The following is a 20,723-nucleotide window of genomic DNA, read 5'->3' on the forward strand; positions in this document are numbered from 1 at the left end:
TGATAGGAGGCGTTCGGTTAACCTTAAACTTACGGCATGATACTCAACCATATCGAAGAAGATCATCGGGACGGAGGTGCTCCAAAGCAGTCGATCGACTGAGCAATAAACGGGCAGCTGAGCAATAAATGAGCATCGGTCCCTCGGTAGTTCCCACGCCGGAGAATCCACCTAGAAGCTAGAGGGAGAAATGGATAAGCCTCACCGGGCGCAAGTGGTGGTAGAGGTGGCTGCAACGGCATGATCCGCTGCCAGGCCCAAACCTAAGATAAAAGGTTGATGTAAAATTTATGAGTCATTTCGACCATATAGAATTCGGAGTAATGAACAGAGTATTCGAAAATGTTGTCACCTGTAGGAGGGGTAGAAAACCATATATGTCCACCGCTGGGCCCATGCTCGACCGGCACATGCTCCTATACAGGTATGCAAGAACAGCAGCACTCCAGTTGTACTAGGGTAAATCATCCAGCTGCTGAAGATGATGGAGAAAGCGCATACTCACAAGACTCCCCGAAGTGTTCGGGAACAAGACACACCCGAAAACACAGGAGCAGCACCAACCGCGTGTACCTCTCAATATGGAGATCCTCCGTCTCACCGGTAATGTCTGGGTGCAAAACAGCCATATGATCTCTGATGGCTGACAAAGCAACGCGACTACCCCCGGCGTCACCCTGAGGTCTATAACTAGTAAACTGCCCCATCATATCCAAAAACTGTGCACGCGTCATGGATCTAATGTACTGGGGCAGTGCCACGACCCGTCCATCTACGCGCAGCCCGTACAAAACCTGAATATCCTTCAGCGTGATGGTGGCCTCTCCAGTGGGCAAGTGAAAAGTGTGTGTCTCCGGTCGCCACCACTCTATCAAGGCTGTGATGAGAGACCAATCAAGCTGCATCCGTCCAAGCTCAAAAATCGTATAGAAGCCCGTAGCCTGTAGGCGCGCGACTACACGGTCATGAAAAGGATGCTCCGCGATGAACTCCCACAAATCGTCAGGTCTCCTGGGGCGGAGAGCCTGCATCGATAGTTGTCCCTCCCATACAAAGGAGGACCTATGGTCGCCCTGCAACACTAGTAGCTGATCCTCGGCAGGTCCAGGATGCGCAGGCGGAGGAAAGTCCATGTCGTCTACTATAATTTGAATAAAATTAATTGTGTGTGTTAGTTCAAGGAATTAAATAATTAATTATGTTTAATATTGGACTGAATAATTATGTATGGGTTATAGGCTCGATATTTGAGGCCCGATAGCACCAAGTTATCCTTAATTATTATGCGTGTCAATTTCAACATTTTTAGAATTTGTTAGCTTAATAAATTAAATAATTAATTATATTTAAAATTGGACTGAATAATTATGTATGGGTTCCAGACTTGATTTTTGAGGCCCGATAGCACCGAGTTATCTTTAATTATTATGCGTGTCAATTTCAATATTTTTAGAATTTTGTTAGTTTAAGAAATTAAATTAAAAATTATTGAATTGGACTGAATAATTATGTATGGGTTCCAGGCTCGATATTTGAGGCCCGGTAGCACCAAGTTATCCTTAATTATTATGTGTGTCAATTTCAACATTTTTAGAATTTTGTTAGCTTAGTAAATTAAATAATTAATTATGTTTAATATTGGACTGTATAATTATGTATGGGTTTCAGGCTCGATATTGGAGTTAATTTTACAACATATATTAATTTGTTACTTTTGTAAGTTTATTGTTATAAATTAAATAATTGATTTTGTAAAGTGTAATTGGATAGAGTTTGCAGTTACTACATACTTAAACTACATAGACTCTAGGCTAAAAGGTTCTACATTTTACTACGCTAAAAGGCTCTATATTTTACTACGCTAAAAGGCTCTATATTTTACTACACTAAAAGACTCTATATTTTACTACACTAAAAGGCTCTATATTTTACTACGCTAAAAGGCTATTTATTTTACTACGCTAAAAGGTCACTATTACATATAAAAACAACTAACATAAAATACAAATATGAACAACAAACAAAATAAATAATATTAATTTTTTAACAATACAAATAATTTATCAAATTTTAACAATTTTTTGTACCAAAGCTAATAAATCAATCCGGGTATAAATAAGATACAAATTTAAACACAAACATAACACAAATTAACATGGAAACACATTAAACAATACAAATATGCATGTACTATACGAGTTTCGACATAAACAAAATCGAAATACCTCGATTTAAGTTTTTTGAATTTGATTGAAATCGAATTTTTGCACCCGAAAGAAGGAATCCAAAGTTTGTCTTGTGTGTGGGACCTACACTCCTTGCTCTTTAGGTGACGGGTGGGGCCTAAAATTTTTTTTTTAACTTTGACGCGGGGGGGGGGGGGGGAGGGGAACCATAAGTGCTCGAAATTTTTTTAATGGGGGAGTCGGTTCTGTCGTTGTCCAAGGAAGAAGAAGGGGCTTTATTTTATTAAAGCAATTCGCAGTATTATACTGCGTTTTATTTAAACGCAGTATTATACTGCGTTTTACTTAAACGCAGTATAGTACTGCGAATTGCTTTAATAAAATATAGTTGGGCCCAAATTATAAGTAAAACGCAGTATAATACTGCGAATTAGTTAAAAAAATAATTTTTAAATAATACGCAGTACTATACTGCGTTTTACTTTAACGACTAACTTTCCGTTAAAGTAAAACGCAGTATAATACTGCATTTACATAATTATGTAACTTTTTTTTAGCATTAGAAATGTGCTTTTTGTCCAAAAAAGCATCAAAAAAGTTTCAAACTCTTAAAAACCATGTCATAATTTTCCAAAGGTAAGAAAAAAACATTAATCTCTAATGCACTGAGCTGCAACATCCAACTAAGTTCTTTACACTAGTAGATAATGTCCTCCTGTTTAGGTTAGCATTTTGTGTGACAGTTTATTGTAAAACTTTGATACACCACATTATAAATAGACTGCTCATTCACCTTCAAATTGCAACTGCTGCACCGCAGGGGCGGCCCTTTCATAAAGCAAGTAATATAGCTATTTTAGGCCCCATTTTTTGTTACACCTAATAGGCTAGGTATAAGTTTTAGAAAAGGTTTTGTGAAGTAAAAACGTTTCATTTCTTTTTTTAACAAGTATAAAGAAGAAGTATTTTCAACTGCTATGATTTCTGCAAAGAAAATTGCACTTGAAATGAATATCCAACCCGAATTTCATAATAAACATATGATATATAATAAGTAACAATTTGATGAAAATATTGATAATAAAATCTCAAAATCTTTCGAAGAGTCTTTTGGAGATGATTACTTTATACATAGTAGACAAGACTATTTTTTTCACTTCAAAATAGATTTGAACAATTCAAAACATATGAAAATATTTTTGGGTTTCCATTTAGCGGTAAAAATTAAGATCACTAGATGATGAAAATTTTAAAAAAATATTGCCTTAATCTTGAATGTTCCTTAAAGCATAATAATCAATTCGATATTGATGGTTTAGATTTATTTTCGGAATTAAATATATTAACAAAAATAGTACAATTAGAAGATAACAGTTTAATTGATACACTCAGTTAAGTAAAAAAAATTGATTATTTTTCAAATGCCTATATTGCTTATGGAATAACGTTAATAACTTTTGTTTCCGTCGCTTCGGTGGAAAGAAACTTTCAATATTAAAATTGATAAAATCTCACCTAAGATCAATAATGTCTCAATAAAGATTAAATAAATTAGCTATATTGTCAATTGAGAAAAACTTATTAGGAGTTATTGATTATGAGAAAACTATTAATAACTTTGTATTTAAGAAACTCTAGAAAAATAAACCTCAAATAAATAAATAATTTTTTTTAAAAAAGTTAAGGCCACTCGTAAAGTTTAACTTTAAGCCACAAAACTCGTCAGACCGCCCCTGGTGCACCGCAGCTGCTACACTTCAACTTCTGCAGTTAACTTTCAGATTTGGTCGCTCCTATTATTTGGCTGCATTTCAAATTCTTTTACATTATCGGAATTTCATAAAGGATCTGACTATTAAATTTGATATACTACTCAAATGAAACATTCCCTCAATTTACCCATTCGCAAAATGGTCCTCACACAAATATAACGTTTATCCTATAGTTGAAAAGCAATTACTCCACTTAAAACTTTAAACCCCCATATGATAATGTATTAGGGTAAAATTAGCAGATGACCGGTGGATGTTCGTCAAGTGAACACGGGGCAGTAAAGATATGTAGGAGATGAGTCAGCAAATAATTGACACCAAATCTAAGTATGTGGCCGGTGTTGCATAAGTCCCAATGTCACCAAGACTGGAGAGAAGAATTTGAAGGCAAGATGCCGGTTGAAGAAGGCGTCATTAAAGGAGCAACAGTTACAGGAAACTTTAGTATTTACATTCAACCGTTATGCGGGTATTAAGAGGGGTCTTTATTCACTTTAAAATGGAGCTTAATTTAGGGGTCTTGTCTCCCCTAATTTAGCTATAAATAGAGAAATTTGTATTCATGGAAGGACATGAAATACTTGTGCTAATATTACTTTCTGTTAACATCATCTTGTTAAGCTCTTTGTTATTGATATTATTTTTGCTTGCAAAGAAGTTCAATTCAAGGCCAGGCTCGTATTTTCTTACTTTTGTTCTTCATTACTTAATATTTGTGGATCAATTTAATTTATGTATCTAGAAACCACGTAATAAATTTAACTGTACCATTACAAGTAAACAGTTTGGTGCTCACAGTGGGACATAGACAATTGCGGTATTACTTTGATCCATTCATATTTTACTAATATACTTTTACGTTTTTTTTAGTAAAACAAAAATAGGTATGGTACTTAATGATTTCAATAACTCACTCAATGTTAGGACAAACAATGAGCACTAGGATAATTTTCGTGGTGGAGATCAACATGATGATTCGACTAGTGACATCTGCATTGATGAAAATGAGATGACTCTGGTCCGGAATGAACGAAATACTTGGCATGCGAGGAGTCCTACTCCTAATGATGTGGATGATGAACCCGCTGTCAAAACGGTAAAAGTTTTAAGAGCAGAACAAAGGAAATCATGAATCATCTCTGAAGACAAGATCAGATAATGACTGAGCTCCTGCAAGCGCTATCGTTTGCCTCAAATAATTCCGATAGAGGAGTTCGAGCCACTCCCAGCGTGCCTGCAAATCAGACATCACAAAGAACTGGTAACATCACTTCAAGGGACGAGTTTAGATCTAATGATAATCAAGCAGGTGGTGCAGACAATGGATTCACGAATGATAACAACACATATGATCCTTTTGAAACCGAACTCATGAGTTTCATGAGGGAAATGAATGATTCGATGGATCAGAACGCTAAATAATTCCACGTTCAGATGGATCAGATCCCAGGGGCACCTCTGGTATTGAAGGGCCCGGATTCAAATAAGTATACTCAATTGCCATTCAAACCAAGTGAGGCCTCGGAGTTAATTACAAAGATGTTCAAGATACTGGATATTCTAAAATACGATGGAACTTCGGATCCACAGAAGCACATCACAACTTACACTACAACTATAAAGGAAAATAATTTGGTTCCGCATGAGATCGAATCTGTTTTGCTAAAGAAATTTGACGAAACCCTAACAAAGCAATCTCTAACTTGGTATTCACTCTTACCAGAACATTCAATTGATTTTTTTGAAATACTCACAGATTCTTTCATCAAAGCTCATACTGGAGCAAGAAAAGTCCAAGGTAGGAAGGCGAATATATTTAGAATCTCTCAAGGAGAATCAGAGTTACTACGTGTTACACCCAATGTTTTCGTACATAAAAGTACGACATAAGTAAATTGATGAAAGCTCGGAAATGAGATATTATATCCCGCATTTTCATACGTTAAAGTTTCGCCGCAAGTTAATCAACGTAAGTTCGGGAATGAGATTATTTTGAAATTATAAGCATTATGCTATTTCAAACAAGTGATGAGTAAATTCGTGAAGGTGAGAGGGTAAGCAAATTGAAGAAAATGAATTTTGTCGAAGTTTGACATGTTGAGATAAAATACGGCCGGAGATAAAATACTCGGTATTTATGGGCTAGTGCCATATAAGGTACCACATGACCATGATAGTAAGGTGTATAAGGTATGTTAAAAGTGGATAATATTTTAAGTAATTTAAGATAGTCCTTAATTATGTGGATAATTGATTAATAGTGGAGATAATTATGATATTAAGTGGATAAGAGTCTTTTTGGGATTGCCACATGGCATAAGCTTAGCCAAGGTGGCAAATTATACAAAATGAGTCTCTAGACAAAGCGATAACTTGTTTACATGTAAAGATTGCTTGATCTCTTTATTGGAAAAGTATATGACTTTGCAAAGTTAAGCAAATAACATTTCTATACCATTAAAAGAGGAATAACAATGATCCAACGTGAAAATTTCTCTGAAACCTTACAAGATCCAACGTGAAATTTCAGAGAGAAATGTTACAAGATCCAACGTGTTATGCTAATTCAAAAGAAGCCCGGTACAATCTTTCTCAAGAATATCATACGGATTTTTCTCTACTTCGATCATCCGTTATGTGTTTCCGCAAAAGAGAATCGGTTCAGGTATGTTAAGGCTATCCGTTCTTTTTTTTTTGGCATGATCTATACTCTGAGCACCTAATTTTTGATAATATTTAATTTTTTATCACTTCTTCTATGTAAATATTTTAGGAGTTTTAACCTACAATTTTTAGCTTTGTTACACTTTTTATTATAGGGTAAAAATATAAAATTTAAAAGGTGAATTATTACTATTAATATTATTTTATTTTTATTTTTATTTTAAAATAATAAAAAAATCCCGAAAAAATATTTTTTTTTTAATTTTCAGGAGTGATGTAAAAAATAAGAAAAAGGGAAGTATTGAATAAAAAAAATAAAAGTAAAAGTAGGTGGAATTCTCTTTTAAAAAGTAAAAGAAAGTAGAAAATTAAAAAAATAAAAGTAAAGTTTTGTGGAAATTTTAAAAAAATAAAAAGTAAAAGAAAGTTGGAATTAAAAAACAAATATAAAGGTATCTGAAAATTAAAAAAATTTAAAGTAAAAGAAAGTAGCATTTTTAAAAGAAAAGCAAAAGAAAGTGGATTGTTTTTTTAAGAAAAGTTAAATAAGTGGAATTCTCTTTTAAAAAGTAAAAAAAGTGGGATTTTAAATAAGATAAAAGTAATTAAAGTTGGAATTTAAAAAATAAAAGTAAAGAAAGGTGGGATTTCTTTTTATAAAAAAATTAAAAGCAATTTGTAAGTGGGATTTCTTTTAATTAAAAAATAATAAAATTATAAAATATTTTTTTAAAAAAAATCTCGAAAATTTTGCTATAAATAGAAGAGAAAATTTGAGAAGAGAAAAGCAAAAAAAGAAGAGAGGGGGAGGAGAGAAATTTAGGTTGAAAATTTTCATTAAATTTTTCTTTCAATATTTCGGGCCTTGAATCTTGGGTTTGAAGAAGAGTTGATAGAGATTTTGTTGTTGCTGTTGTATTGACTCTACAACTTTCAGATTTTATTCATTTGAATTCACTCTCTTGTAGGTATGTAATTCAAGCTCTTGAGTTAAAAAATGTCAGAGCATCTTTATTGAAGCAGAAGCAAATTGATTTGGTTCTTTTGATAAAGTTTCTTTCGTATTTAATCTGTTCGCATGAATGATGTTTCTTTGATTGAGTGAATTGAGATTTGCAAATGTTAACGTTATTTTAGTATGTTCATAACTCTGTCTCGTTTTTTTTCTTTTTCTTTTTATTTTTATTGGCTCATGACTTGTAACCAGCAGGTATTGTTTTGTTTACATTTAGATTTCAAGCTCATGTAGCACCATGTTCATATTTTGAAATTTAAAGAAGTATGTGAAGTTGAACAATTTGTCAACATTAAGATGTAAAAAAAAATAGATTGTGTTAGTGGAAGGATCTTATCTTCAGTTTATGTTATTGGCTGCATATTTTCTTAAATTAATCATGTGAAGATTCAACTTCCTCTGCTTCAAAATGGTACTGTAGAAGTTATAGTGGTGATACTACAACTTTCTTCTTTAGCATAGTGTTAAATAAATTAATTACTTTAAGTGTTCTTTGTTATAATCAAGTTTAAAAATGCATTTTTGTATGTCCATGTTTGTTTTGTTCCTTCTGGTTCATCCGAATAGTTCTCAGCATGGTTTTTTTTTGTGCTCATATGTTCATTTAAGATTCATTATTTTGTTATAAAATTTTGTTAGTTTCTTTCTAGAATTTGAAAACGAAAGTCGGTCTTTTGAAGATGATATGGAGATGAACCCAAAGCTGACACTTGTCTTTTGTTATTTTCACATAAATGCCAACTCCACCTTTCTGAATTGTAGTATGCTATAACAAAAGGCTCCAGTGATATACATGTAGCTAACCCATTTCTTTAGGTCTTTTGTACTTATCAATTTATATCACTCCATCCACAATAAAACATCAAAACTCATGGCTCTCATTTAATTAATTTTAAATCCTTAGAATTCGAGGTATGCCATTTAGCGAATTTTCTATGGTCCTCGCAAAGTTGAAAAATGTGTAGTTGCTTTAGGTGATGAGCCACTGAGGACTTATTTTCCCGATGAAGAGGTGATGCATATTGACGAGCTAGAACAGGCCGAAAAACCAGGTTGGAAACTTTTCTTTGATGGGGCTGCTAACATGAAAGGAGTTGGAATGGGAGCCGTGCTTATTTCTGAAACAAGGCATCACTATCCTGTTACAGCTCAGCTTCGTTTTCATTGTACCAACAATATGACTGAATACGAGGCATGCATTTTGGGTTTAAGGCTAGCTGCAGACATGGATGTCCAGGAAGTCTTGGTCTTAAGAGACTCGGATCTTCTGGTACATCAAATTCAAGGAGAATGGGAAACACGCGATTTGAAGCTCATACCATACCGACAATGTTTGCATGATCTTTGTCAACGGTTTCGATCAGTGGAGTTTAGGCATATTCCAAGGGTCCATAATAAGGTCGTCGATGCTTTGGCTACCCTACCGTCAATGTTGCACCATCCGGACAAAGCCTATGTCGATCCTTTGCACATTCAAGTACGAGATCAGCATGCTTACTGCAACATGATTGAAGAAGAACTTGATGGCGAACCATGGTTCCATGATATCAAGGAGTACATCAGAATGGGGATATATCCAGTGCAAGCCACGAGGGATCAAAAGAGAACAATTCGATGGTTGGCAAGTGGATTCTTCTTAAGTGGAGGAGTTTTGTATAAAAGAACACCATACCTTGGATTGTTAAGATGCATAGATGCTAGACAAGCTACGACTATCATGTCCGAAGTACATTCAGGAGTCTGCGGACCACATATGAGCGGATATGTGCTGGCAAAGAAAATTCTCCGAGCAGGTTATTATTGGCTCACCATGGAGCGAGATTGTATCAGTTTTGTGCGCAAATGTCATCAGTGCCAGATACACAGAGATTTGATTCATTCTCCACCATCAGAATTGCACACGATGTTAGTACCATGGCCCTTCGTTGCTTGGGGCATGGATATCATTGGACCAATTGAGCCAGCAGCATCCAATGGGCATAGATTCATTCTAGTAGCCATTGAATATTTCACCAAGTGGGTTGAGGCCAAAACTTTCAAGTCTCTAACCAAGAAAGCAGTGGTCGATTTTGTTCATTCAAATATCATCTGTCGATTTGGAATCTCAAAGGTGATCATCACGGATAATGGTGCTAATATTAACAGCAATTTGATGAAAGAAGTATGTCAACAGTTTCAGATTGCACACCGCAATTCCACCCCATATCGCCCCAAGTCGAATGGAGCAGTTGAGGCAGCCAACAAAAACATAAAGAAGATACTTCGAAAAATGGTAGAAGGTTCCAGGCAGTGGCATGAAAAATTGCCATTTGCGTTGCTAGGTTATCGCACTACTATCCATACTTCAGTAGGTGCAACCCCTTATTTGTTGGTATATGGAACCGAAGCAGTGATACCTACGGAAGTTGAAATCTCGTCCCTTCGGATTGTCGATGAGGCTGAGATTGATAATGATGAGTGGATCAAAACCTGTTTGGAGCAGTTGAGCTTGATTGATGAAAAACGATTGGCAACTGTGGGTCATGGCCAGTTGTATCAAAAGAGAATGGCAAGAGCATACAATAAAAAGGTGCATCCCCGGAAGTTTGAAGTGGGGCAGCAAATGCTGAAATGCATCCTTCCACATCAGGCTGGGGCAAAAGGAAAGTTCGCCCCGAATTGGCAAGGGCTATTCATTGTAACCAGAGTATTGTCCAATGGTGCTTTATGTTTAACAGATATCGAAGGAAAATGCATAGACATGACTATCAATTCTGATGCAGTAAAAAGATATTATGTATGATTTCTTTGTTATAATTGTTGATTGTTTGTATTTTGCATTATTTCAAAGATTGAAATGACGAAGGCAATTTGTTCTGCTATCTAAACACTTTACCCTTTGTTTCCCCTTTATGAGCCTTATTTATTTCTTTTATACCCCTCTTTTGGAATCAATCACGAAAAAGAAAGAAAAAGAAAGAAAAGAAAAAGGGAAAAGAAAAGAAGTGAAAAGTATAACAACAAGGAAATTCAGGTGTAAACTACGTTTGACCTGATTCCTGTTAAGGATATGTAGGCAGCTTTACGGTTCGGTCATAGTAAAATAAAAGTCAAAAGATCCCCAAGCAAGAAACTGGGGCAGATGTTGTATTTGTAATAAGAAATGTGATTCCAAAAGTTGTAATTTTAAACCCATGTCAAATTGTTTTGAGCCTTTGATACTCTTTCTTTCTAACCCCATCCAAAAGCCCATATTACGGTCCAAAGAAAGACATTCCGATCAGTTTTCGAGAGATGCCAAATCGAGCAAATAGAGGCGATTCATATCAGGGTAACACTCTGGTCCAAGCAGGGAAAGTAATGAAAATGAGAGAGTCTTATTGGTGAAAACCCTCACGGGCACCATGAGGCGACGAAAGCTGAGAGAAAATAAAAATGAGAGAGTCTTATTGGTGAAAACCTTCACGGGCACCATCAGGCGACAAAGAATTGAGGAATCAACAAATGAGAGAGGTTTGTCGGTGAAAACCCTTCAGGGAACTGCAAGTCGAACAAGATCCGTAAAGTTGGCGAAAAGTAAATTGGGTTGTGGAACATCTTGGAGCACAAAGTAAAACAATTGGAAAAGAGATTGGTTAAATAGACTGGGCCGATTAATCCAAAATGCATACCATGATCATTGGTGCCAGTGACTCCACTCAGATAAGTTCCTTTTTCCTATCTCCAACAGTCATCCAAATTCGGATTTTCTTCTTTATTCTTAATTCCCAAAATCATTGCATTTCATTGCTGTTAATTTTTCCAAGTTTAGCCTTATTTCAACAAATAAGAAGGAATTTCAAAGCTTACTACCAGTTTCGAAATTGCACAAAGAAAAATGCGGCTAGAACATGCCAGAGATGATATGATGAAAAGTGGGACATATGGTGTAAGCAAAAGTTAAATCGGTGGAATGGTTCAGTAATGTCGTGGGAGATATACGAGTTCAGACAGAAAGGTCAGAAATGGAGAACAACAGTTGGGGATCCTGCAGTTAAGGATCAGCCAGAAGGTCAAAACAATCCTTCGACCATGTTCAAGGCAGTTGAAACAAAGCAGAGCCTAGCAAAGAGAAAACCACCCCCAACAAGAATGCCACAACTAACCGCCACGTTTAAACTGATAAGATTTTCTTTGATTTGAAATAGGGGCAAAGATGGCATTTGTTTCAGGAAACACCCTGTAAGGAAGACAAGTACCATGCAGGTTTGATCGCAGAATTCTCAGGACCCTCATGGAAAATGGAACTTAGTTTAAAATTCAAAATACACGACTGAGTAGCAAGATCTGGCATAAATGTACCCCAAAAGAATATAAGTTGGTTTCAAAATTTTCATTCTGGAGATAGAATTTAGTTAGGAGTTGTTAGGACCCTCCTGAAAAATAGGACCTAGTTTAAAATTTAAAACAACCATGAGTAGTAAAATCTAGCATAAATGTATCCCAAGGAATAAGATGGTTTTAAAGTTCGCATGTTTAAGATATGATTCAATTAGGAGTTTTCAGGACCCTCCTGGATAATGGGACCTAGCTTTGAGATCTCCATTAGATAACAAGGTTTAGCATAAGTTCTTGTTGTAGGGTAATATAATTTAGCCGTAGAATTGTCACTCTTAAGATAAGACTTGATTTAAGATTTGTTAGGGCCCGCCTGGATAATGGGACATAGTTTAAAAATAGTTTGGATAACAAGATTTAGCATAAGACATACCCTTCAGTAGATATAATTTAGCTCTAAAATTGTCGTTTAATTAAGAATTGTCAGGACCCTCCTGGATAATGGGGAGTAGTTTAAGACCTCCTTAGATAACAAGATATAGCTTAGACTTAAAATCGTCGTTTAGTTAAGAGTTGTCAGGACCTCCATGGATAATGGGACCTAGCTTTCAAATTCTTAGTAATATTTGGTGATGTGATTCAGTTTAAACTCATAGATGCGCCCAACTACCAAACTGGGGCAGAAAATTTTCTTTTATTTTGTTCATTTTTGTTGAAGTCAGGTGCCCATCTGAAGAATAGGGAGAACAACACGGATATCAAAGATAAGAGCGTGACCAAGTACTAGCAATCAGGCATCCACCTGGAGAACAAGGAACAACAGTTGAAGTATCAGCAATCAGACGTCCACCTGGAGAACAAGGAACAACATTTCGAGTTTTGGCAATCAGGAGCCCACCTGGAGAACAAGGGAAAACAAATCAGGTTTCAAGGAAGATTGGCACAAGTATTGGTAATCAGGCGCCCACCTGGAGGAACGAGGGAGAACAAGTCAAAGAAAAGTAGTTTCAAGAAGAAGATGGACCAAGTTTCAGAAATAAGGTTCCACCTGGAGAACAAGGAAAGACTGTTGAAATTTCAGCAGTCAGGAGCCCACCTGGAGAACAAGGGAATACATTTGAGTTTTAGCAATCAGGAGCCCACCTAGAGAGCAAGGGAATACATTTCGAGTTCAGCAATCAGGAACCTACCTGGAAAACAAGAGAATACATTTCAAGTTTCAGCAGTCAGGAGCCCACTTGGAGAACAAGGGAATACATTCGAGTTTTAGCAGTCAGGAGCCCACCAGGAGAGCAAGGGAATATAATTCCATTTTTGTAAATCAGGCGCCCACCTGGAGAGCAAGGGAATACAATTCAAGTTTTGGCAATCAGGCGCCCACCTGGAGAGCAAGGGAATACAATTCAAGTTTTGGCAATCAGGCGCCCACCTGGAGAGCAAGGGAATACAGTTCAAGTATTGATAATCAGGAGCCCACCTAAAGAACGAAGGGAAGCAGCAAGTCAAGTGTTGGTAATCAGGAGCCCACCTGAAGAACGAAGGGAAGCAGTTCAAGTTTCGAGGAAAAGCAGTGCAAGTATTAGCAATCAGGAGCCCACCTGAAGAACGAAGGGAAGCAGTTCAAGTTTCGAGGAAAAGCAGTGCAAGTATTAGCAATCAGGAGCCCACCTGGAGAACGAAGGGAAGCAGCAAGGTTCAAAGGAGTTTAGCAATCAGGAAACCACCTGAAAAACGAAGGGAAGCAGTTCAAGTTTCGAGGAAAAGCAGCGCAAGTATTGGTAATCAAGAGCCCACCTGGAGAACGAAGGGAAGCAGTAAGGTTCAAAGGAAGACAACAATCAGGAGCCCACTTGAAGAACAAAGGGAAAGCATCTCAGAATGCAATTTAAGTTAGCAGCAAAGGAATCTCACTCAGAGAGTACAAGTCAGCAGGGCAGCAGAAACTGCAAGTTCAAGATATAGATAGGATTCTTGTAATTCGTATATCATAGTTTAGTCTGGCTTCTTTTATTTTGTCACGGTGTAATAAGGAGTTCAGTAAGCAGAAATAGCAGCAATAACAGCAAAATCACAGCTCTTCGGTAGTACCAGCTACCAAAACTTCTTGAACTACACGCAACCTGATTCCCCTATAACCCGGGATATGTAGGCTGTCCAAAACCAAGACTCGGTTGCACCCTTTCTCTTTTGTCTTATCCTTATTTCTTCCCTTTTGAATAAAAATATGTTCAAAAATTAGTCACATGGCTCACCTTATCTTTGCTTGAAAACTCTTCATGTTTCCAAACAAAGAGGGGCAGCTGTGAGCACCTAATTTTTGATAATATTTAATTTTTTTATCACTTCTTCTATGTAAATATTTTAGGGGTTTTAACCTACAATTTTTAGCTTTGTTACACTTTTTATTATAGGGTAAAAATACAAAATTTAAAAGGTGAATTATTACTATTAATATTATTTTATTTTTATTTTTATTTTAAAATAATAAAAAAATTCCGAAAAAATATTTTTTTTTTAATTTTCAGGAGTGATTTAAAAAATAAGAAAAAGAGAAGTATTGAATAAAAAAAACAAAAGTAAAAGTAGGTGGAATTCTCTTTTAAAAAGTAAAAGAAAGTAGAAAATTTAAAAAATAAAAGTAAAGTTTTGTGGAAATTTTAAAAAAATAAAAAGTAAAAGAAAGTTGGAATTAAAAAACAAATATAAAGGTATCTGAAAATTAAAAAAAATTAAAGTAAAAGAAAGTAGCATTTTTAAAAGAAAAGCAAAAGAAAGTGGATTGTTTTTTTAAGAAAAGTTAAATAAGTGGAATTCTCTTTTAAAAGGTAAAAAAAGTGGAATTTTAAATAAGATAAAAGTAATTAAAGTTGGAATTTAAAAAATAAAAGTAAAGAAAGGTGGAATTTCTTTTTATAAAAAAAATAAAAGCAATTAGTAAGTGGGATTTCTTTTAATTAAAAAATAATAAAATAATAAAATATTTTTAAAAAAAAAATCTTAAAAATCTCGAAAATTTTGCTATAAATAGAGGAGAAAATTTGAGAAGAGAAAAGAAAAAAAAAAGAGGGGGAGGAGAGAAATTTAGGTTGAAAATTTTCATTAAATTTTTCTTTCAATATTTCGGGCCTTGAATCTTGGGTTTGAAGAAGAGTTGATAGAGATTTTGTTGTTGCTGTTGTATTGACTCTACAACTTTCAGATTTTATTAATTTGAATTCACTCTCTTGTAGATATGTAATTCAAGCTCTTGAGTTAAAAAATGTCGGAGCATCTTTATTGAAGTAGAAGCAAATTGATTTGGTTCTTTTGATAAAGTTTCTTGCGTATTTAATCTGTTCGCATGAATGATGTTTCTTTGATTGAGTGAATTGAGATTTGCAAATGTTAACGTTATTTTAGTATGTTCATGACTCTGTCTCGTTTTGTGTTGTTTTTTTTATTTTTCCTGGCTCATGACTTGTAACCAGCAGGTATTGTTTTGTTTACATTTAGATTTCAAGCTCATGTAGCACCATGTTTATATTTTGAAATTTAAAGAAGTATGTGAAGTTGAACAATTTGTCAACATTAAGATGTAAAAAAAATAGATTGTGTTAGTGGAAGGATCTTATCTTCAGTTTATGTTATTGACTGCATATTTTCTTAAATTAATCATGTGAAGATTCAACTTCCTCTGCTTCAAAATGGTACTGTAGAAGTTATAGTGGTGATACTACAACTTTCTCTTTAGCATAGTGTTATATAAATTAATTACTTTAAGTGTTCTTTGTTATAATCAAGTTTAAAAATGCATTTTTGTATGTCCATGTTTGTTTTGTTCCTTCTGGTTCATCCGAATAGTTCTCAGCATGTTTTTTTTTGTGCTCATATGTTCATCTAAGATTCATTATTTTGTTATAAAATTTTGTTAGTTTCTTTCTAGAATTTGAAAATGATAGTCGGTCTTTTGAAGATGATGTGGAGATGAACCCAAAGCTGTCACCTGTCTTTTGTTATTTTCATATAAATGCCAACTCCACCTTTCTGAATTGCAGTATGCTATAACAAAAGGCTCCAGTGATATACATGTAGCTAACCCATTTCTTTAGGCCTTTTGTACTTATCAATTTATACCACTCTATCCACATTAAAACATCAAAACTCACGGCTCTCATTTAATTAATTTTAAATCCTTAGAATTCGAGGCATGTCATTTAGCGAATTTTCTATGGCCCTCGCAAAGTTGAAAAATGCGTAGTTGCTTTAGGCGCGTAATTTGAAATTACCTTCCTAAACTCGGGTGTGCATTTCATGTGACCCAAATTCAAATCCCAACAACGTTAAATAAAATGTGTCGTAGACCGCTAGTGCATTTATATGATGTGGTTCAAGACATATTTTAAATGACGTTGCAATCTTCCTAAAAATAAATAAGAGCGGTTAATAAGTTAAATGGAACCATAGGCTAAAACATGTATTAAAATCAGATAATAGGCCAATTATAACAGTTGAACGACCGTGCTAGAACCACGGAACCTGGGAATGCCTAACACCTTCTCCCGGGTTAACAGAATTCTTTACCCGGATTTCTGTGTTCACGGACTGTAAAACAGAGTCAATCTTTTCCTCGATTCGGGATTTGAACCGGTGACTTGGGACACCATAAATTATCCCAAGTGACGACTCTGAATTTTTAATAATAAATGAATCTTATTTCGATTGTCACTTTAAGTTGGAAAAACTCCCTTATATCCTTTCCGGGGTGTAGGAAAAAAGGAGGTGTGACATATACGACACGAACGAAACGAGCAAATGCACAACTTCCATAAATGACTCTATTCATAGAAATACTAGAAATGCTTATGTTCTTGATTCCCCATGTGTTATATTATTCTATCATCTGATCATGGGTCTCAAAATGCGTAAGATGGTAAAGTTTATTTCATGGTATTAATCAGAGGCATACTGGTTTTATGACGTACCGAGAGATTTTATTAACGTATTTCATATGCATTTCATGCATTTATACATGCACATTGACCCATGACCAGATGACATTATATACGTGTATGTATATATATATGGGAAAGGTTATGACGTTATCTATGCACCACCACCTGATCAGCTGGTATACATTGTTGATTTTGCCCACATTGGCCGAAATAATATGATGGGATGCCCTCAGAGGCTTGATGATGTTATGAACACATGTACCTATGCACGACATTACATTCATACGCATATGCATGACACTATAAGTATTTCATGATTTACAGAGTTATCCAGACTTACAGGTTTTAGTCATTTACTCTATATTTCTTCCATGTCTTTTATGTACCTTACATACTCAGTACATTATTCGTACTGACGTCCCCTTTTCCTCTGGATGCTGCGTTTCATGCCCACAGGTCCTGATAGACAGGTCGAGAGTCCTCCAAGTAGGCTATTAGCTCAGCGGAAGATATTGGTGCTCTCTATTTGCTCCGAAGTTGCTTGTTTGGTCAGTATGATTTAGACGCATATTGTTTGGTATGGCGGGACCCTGTCCCGACCTTTATGATAAGTATGTATTCTTAGAGGCTTGTAGACATATGTCATGTATACGGATGCTTGTATGGCCTTGCCGACCTAAGTTTTGAGTTTACAAATGATCATGTTGGCCTTATAGGCCCGTATGTCACATGCATAATTTTTTTTTATATATCAGGTTGGGTCGTCCTATATTGAATATTCCCATATGTCTATTCTGGTTAGCCCATGCCGTCCTGTTGGCCCATTTGCCAATTAAAGTACAATAAGAAAGATATATTATGTTGATACTCAGTTAAGTAAGGTACCGAGTGCCCGTCGCGGCCCATCAGTTTAGGTCGTGACATTGCGAGAGTTAGTGATCCATTTCCAAAGGAGAGGATGATGTTGCCGGCAGTACCACAAGAATGGATAATAGAGGCTTTCACCAAAGGCCTAAATACTTTAAGCTCTAATGCCTCGATGAAGTTGAAAGGGAGTCTATTGGAATTTCAGGCGATCACATGGGTTGCCATCCATAATCTTATAAATCAAAGATTAGGATAGAAGATGATCAATTGAGTTCTTCGGTATCATCCAAGGGTCGTAATCGCGATCAAAATGAAGAAATATTCAAAATTATTCTGATGCAGACCGGAGATCTTTCAGGAATCGTTTCCAATCTTATGTGCCAAACGAAAGGTTTGATGGGCGTGGGTTTTCAATCATCAGAAAGGTTCGGACCGGATAAAAGGACTTATCGTGGTTGAAATAATAGGGCTTTGCTGGAAAAAGAGTCATCTGGATCTCGAGATTCAAGATATCTCATAGTTGGTTTCAACTATGAGAAACATCAAGGAATCAAGGAAGCCAATTCGATTAGACCCCAATCAAAGAGATCCTAATATGTGGTGCGAGTTCCATGATACACATGGTTATAGGACTAGGGATTGCCAACACTTTCATGAAGATGTAGTAATGTTATTGAAAAACGGTCACCTTAGAGAATGTTTGAGTGATTGAGCTAAAAATAACTACGATAGGAATCGAGATGCAACAGAACCAGCAAAACTAATCACATGTTCTTCCCGCCTAATAATTAACATAATTTTTGTTGGGGTTGAAGTAAATCGGGTGACGTTTTTGGCAATTAAAAAGACGAAGATATCAGTTACTCATAGCAAAGAAAAATCTGGAAGATAATAAAATTACCTTTATGGAGGAAGATGCGGACAACCTTATCTTACCTCACAATGAGGCTCTAGTAATATCTTTAAATATTTTAGATTTTAATATTAAACGTGTGCTAGTTGATCCAGGGAGTTCAACCAATATTATCTAATTGAGGGTTTTAGAACAAGCAAAGCTAACCATAAACATAGTTCAAGTGATAAAGCTTTTGGCTGGGTTCAACTTAACAAGAGTAACGACCCGATAAGATATCGTGTTGCTTACCTATGCCAAGGGAGTGACAAATACACCTTTTTCGAAGTTGTGAAGGGTGATATGGGCCACAATGTGATTCTTGGTAGGCCATGGATCCGTGAAATGAAGGTTGTGCCATCAACTTATCATTAATTGTTGAAGTTTCACCGAAGGAGATCAAGCAGATTAGGGGGTGATAAACCTGCTGCAAGGGAAATAAATGCAGTCACCTTATCTAGCAGCAAGGTAGAGGGAATCGATAAATAACAACTACAGGAAATGGTGTCAACTTCTATTCCAGTACCGGTAGAGGACGATGGAGAGGAAGAAACATCGAATACTTACCAGGTGCCCAAATCATTCCAGGTATTAGAAGAAGTGGATGCAACAAAGTCAACTTCAAAATTAGCATATGACAGGTGGATGTTCGTCAAATGAATACGTGGCAGTAAAGCACGTAATAGATGAATCACCAAATAACTGACACCGGATCTAAGCATGCGACCGGTGTTGCATGAGCCCCGATGTCATCAAGATCGGAGAGAAGAATTATAAGCAAGATACTGGTTGAAAAGGGTAGCATTAAAGGAGCGGCCATTGCCGAGAATCTTAGTATTTGCACTCAACTTTTATGCGACTATCAAGAGGGGTCTTTAAACACTTTAAAGAGGATCTTGATTTGAGGATCTTGTCTTCTCTAATTTTGCTATAGATAGAAAAATGTGTATCCATGGAAGGACATGAAATACTTATACGCGAAAATGCTAATATTACTTTCAGTTAACATCTTCTTGTTAGGCTCTTTATTCTTGATATTATTTTTGCTTCCGAAGAAGTTCAATTCAAGCCCATCATGGTATTTTCTTACTTTTCTTCTTTGTTACTTTATACTTGTGGATCAATTTAATTCGTGTGTCTATAAACACATTACAAATTCGATTGTACCATTTTACGAGTAAAGATATGATACTTTTATCAATATTTTTGAAATATAAAGGATGTATTTTTGAATAAATACATTGAAGTAAAATAACCGAAAGAAAAATTGAAAGTAAAAACGAAATTCTCTCTCACACACACAAACACCACACTCTTTAGAGTAATATTAGTAATGTTTGATATACTGTATAAGTAATTTTTGCTCATTTTCAGTTTATAAGTTCTGAAAATGCTTATTCTTATTCTTAATGAAATTGCAACTCTTTTGAAGTGGGATAGAGTGTTTATTCTTTTCGTTTTTTAAGAATTACGTAACATTATTTTACTTTCCCTTCTGTTTATTTTATTACATCAAATTTAATGAAATTTTCATTTTGAATTTTCCTATCAATTGTTTCACTTCAGTTTATCTTAATTTACATAATTACATATACGTTCCACGTGACTCGATTTCATTGGCCTTTTAATTTGACTTGGCATGCCCTGTCCATTTGGCACGTGGCATAATCCCATTGGCTCTTTTATTTGACTTGGTGTGCCATGTCATTTGACATGTGACATCAAATTGAGCCTCTAGGAAAATGATATATTGGGCTTAAGAAAGTAGGCTCATTACTTTAGCTCAATTAAATGGGCTAGCCCAATGGATTAAGACTTACTCATTTAATCCATATGTGTTGAGCTTATATAATTAATTCAATTATATTAGCCCATAATATTTATTTGGACCAATATATCTTGAATTTAAGATATAGTTCAAATTATTTTATTGAATCTAAATTCAATAAATTTTGCATGCCTACAAATACCATTACAAAAAGTGGATAAAAGAAAAAAAATTATGGAAAAAATTAATTTTAAAGTATAATGGTATGTATATAATCAGTTTGCCTCGTTTTTTGTTTTAATAGAAAGCCCAAAATCAAATAATATCCATTT

General features: G+C 35.3%; 1 protein-coding gene across 1 annotated transcript; it reads right to left on the reverse strand.

Annotated features, from left to right (window-relative positions):
* Positions 1-464: 464 nt before the first annotated feature.
* On the reverse strand, positions 465-1,133 carry LOC138887542 (serine/threonine-protein phosphatase 7 long form homolog). Its single transcript, XM_070169302.1, has one exon. The coding sequence runs from the start codon at positions 1,131-1,133 to the stop codon at positions 465-467; it is 669 nt and encodes a 222-aa protein (XP_070025403.1).
* Positions 1,134-20,723: the final 19,590 nt, after the last annotated feature.

Source organism: Nicotiana sylvestris, chromosome 3, assembly GCF_000393655.2.
Source record: "Nicotiana sylvestris chromosome 3, ASM39365v2, whole genome shotgun sequence".
NCBI lineage: Eukaryota > Viridiplantae > Streptophyta > Magnoliopsida > Solanales > Solanaceae > Nicotiana > Nicotiana sylvestris.